The 2,784-nt window shown below is 46.0% G+C and overlaps 1 protein-coding gene across 1 annotated transcript; it reads right to left on the bottom strand.

Moving 5' to 3' along the window:
* Positions 1–533: 533 nt before the first annotated feature.
* On the bottom strand, positions 534–1,523 carry LOC119308647 (ribulose bisphosphate carboxylase small chain clone 512-like). The gene is made up of 2 exons (XM_037584773.1): positions 1,309–1,523; positions 534–1,183 (listed from the first exon to the last, which is right to left on the bottom strand). Exons 1-2 carry the CDS (start codon positions 1,453–1,455, stop codon positions 803–805), a joined length of 528 nt encoding a protein of 175 aa, XP_037440670.1. The 5' UTR covers positions 1,456–1,523; the 3' UTR covers positions 534–802.
* Positions 1,524–2,784: the final 1,261 nt, after the last annotated feature.

Raw genomic sequence — 2,784 nt, 5'->3', positions numbered from 1 at the left:
CATTTGGTGATAATCACATCCATAAAGTTTCAGATTTAAAAAAAATTGCTAAGCTTTTTATCGTGGGTGCACCGGGGGTGCAAAGCCCGTGGGTGCACGAAAACCACACTCAATTTGTTGGCGATCCCATCCACAATCTCTTGGAATTGCACCGTTGTTGCCTTCCTTAAGCAAAGTGGAAGTCTCAACTGTGCATCCAAGTCCATCCCAAACTAGATCCACCTAATCCTTAGAACATCTAATCGGCAGAATCACACACTTTGCCGGGTTGATCCTTAAACCAGAAGCTTAAAGTCCTCAAGAATAGCCGCACACATCACAATGTCCCGATCCAAGGGCTTCAGGAAGAGCATGACATCATCGGCCTATATCGACATACGGTGGGAGAGTCCACGGTTACTCAGGGTAGAAAGCATCCATGCTCAGTCGCAAACCGGAACAGATAATGAAGGGCCTCCATCACAATATGTTATTCTTGATTGCTCATCGTTCCAACATAAACTATGTCTAGCGACGGAAATAAAAGGTGCGTGTGCGGTGGCAAAGATGTTTCTCATTAATTACCCAAATACATAGTCGACAGATTGTACTTATAATATTATGTGCATGTGCATATACATAGCCATCGGTAGCATTCACATACGAGCATGCTTTCTCGAGTCATGTCGGGAACATGGACATACACATATTCTTATCTTAGGAACAAACAAGAAAGATAAATGGAAAAGGAAAACCCAAAGCAATGTCAGAGTTGACAAAACCGCAATGGCACTTTATATGTGGCCCGTGGTGAGTGAGCTGTTTAGGCCTTGCCGGACTCCTCGCAGCCCGGTGGCTTGAAGGCGATGAAGCTGACGCACTGCACCTGGCGCATGTTGTCGAATCCGATGATGCGGACATACGCGTCAGGGTACTCCTTCTTGACCTCCTCCACCTCGTTGATCACCTGCGTGGCGTCGGTGCACCCGAACATAGGCAGCTTCCACATTGTCCAGTACCGGCCATCATAGTACCCAGGGGATGCGTTGTGCTCACGGAAGATGAACCCAACCTTGCTGAACTCGAGGCAAGGCACCCACTTGGAGCGGATCAGGTAGTCGACCTGCTTGAGGAGGGCCTCCGTGCTGAGCGGTGGCAGGTAGGACAGGGTCTCGAACTTCTTAATGCCCTCGATGGGCCACACCTGCAAATAAGATTGACATTTTTGATACATTAACAGGCTAGAATTCTAGTTCTACACAATTGATGTTATTGACTTCCGTCCGTCAGCTAGAAAATGAGTAGAAAGACAGAGACGATGTTGTTTACCTGCATGCACCTGATCCTTCCACCGTTGCTGACGCTGCCGAGGCTAGCGCCGTTGGAGCGGCGGCTGACGGGGAGGCCGGCGGTGGACTTGAGCCCCTGGAAAGGAGCGACGGAGGTGGCCGACGAGGCCATCACGGTGGGGGCCATGGCTGTACTATGTAGGTATATAGCTTGCTAGGAGGAGGCACTCTGGCTTGAGGACTGCTGCGTTGGGTCAGCAAGGCTTATATAACCCTTGGGCCCTTGCTGAGCAACAAGAAGATGGGGAAGGGGTGGCTGATGTTCCGCGGCGGCGATTAGCCCCCGCGCATCATCGGCATCCTGATAAGGTCGGGATAAACAACCACATGTCTGCGCGCCTTATCCTCTGCACCATCCAATCAACGGCCCTGTGCCCTGCTAGCTGCTGGTCCTACTCCTTCCTGGCTACTTGCACTCGTGCCCATTTGCATTATTCTCTAGGTTTGCTGTACCGTATATATGACGAGACAGTGAGATGTATCAGCATCCCTTTTTCTTTTCTTTTTTTTTTGCGGGGTAATGTATCAGCATTGCTACTCCTGCTAACTAGAGGCAATTATATTGTGAAAGGGCATCCGCCTTAGGTACACTATCTGTGCAATACTCCCTTCATTCCTAAATATATGACGTTTTGATAGTACATGGCAAACACGGCTTCGTTCATCCGACACGGTTAGTAATAGTATGCCGCCTATGAAATCATGTCGGTAATATGATGGTCTCAAGTCTCAATGCACAGGACAACCATTCCGAGTTCTAATTCCAAGCCTATAATTTGGTTTGCTTGCCTGCGAAAAGTACATGAATGAACCCATGGGCATATGAACCCACTTCGAAAACCACATTTCTAATCACTCAAAATTTTGAAAGAAAATTCATGTATACATCTTCAGATTCTATGTGTGTGCAGAAAGTTCCATGAAAAAGTAACTTTTTGTTTGGCCTGTGAAAAAGGACAAAAAAAGTGTCATGGAATGCTATTTAGGAGCATTGAAATTTGTTTTTTTTTCACAGAGGCAAAATAAAGAGATTTTCAAAATAATTTGTGCCACACACATGTTACGAAGATGTATGCATGATTTTTTTTTCAAATTTTTTAACATTTTAAAATGCATTTTTAGAAAGCGGATTCATATGCCATGGGTTCAGGATGCCCACACTCGCTTACCTACTTCCTATCTAACCTATCAATCAGGACGACCTTTCAAATTCTAACTTCCAAACCTATAATGACCTCTCAATCAAATAGACGTCTAGCTCCACAATACGAGCTTGACTTTCGCTCCAAGTCAGTAGATTTCTTGTTTTTTTTTTTTTGGAAAAATTAGAGAGATTTATTCATTAAAAGCACACTTGTTGCAGTCAGCCAACAGGCTGGTCACCAAGAAGCTAGGAGTTTCATCGAGCCAGCTTTCCATCACATTCAGCGTGCAAGCACGCTTCGCACACAGATGC

Source organism: Triticum dicoccoides, chromosome 5B, assembly GCF_002162155.2.
Source record: "Triticum dicoccoides isolate Atlit2015 ecotype Zavitan chromosome 5B, WEW_v2.0, whole genome shotgun sequence".
Classification (NCBI taxonomy): Eukaryota; Viridiplantae; Streptophyta; class Magnoliopsida; order Poales; family Poaceae; genus Triticum; species Triticum dicoccoides.
This window is presented reverse-complemented; position numbering and strand designations above follow the sequence as displayed.

Excerpts from the sequence above, each read along its gene's own strand:
- LOC119308647 (XM_037584773.1), bottom strand. The coding sequence starts at position 1,455 with ATGGCCCCCACCGTGATGGCCTCGTCGGCCACCTCCGTCGCTCCTTTC. Across the intron at positions 1,184-1,308 it reads GAAGGATCAGGTGCATGCAG|GTGTGGCCCATCGAGGGCAT; the intron begins GTAAACAACATC and ends TCTTATTTGCAG.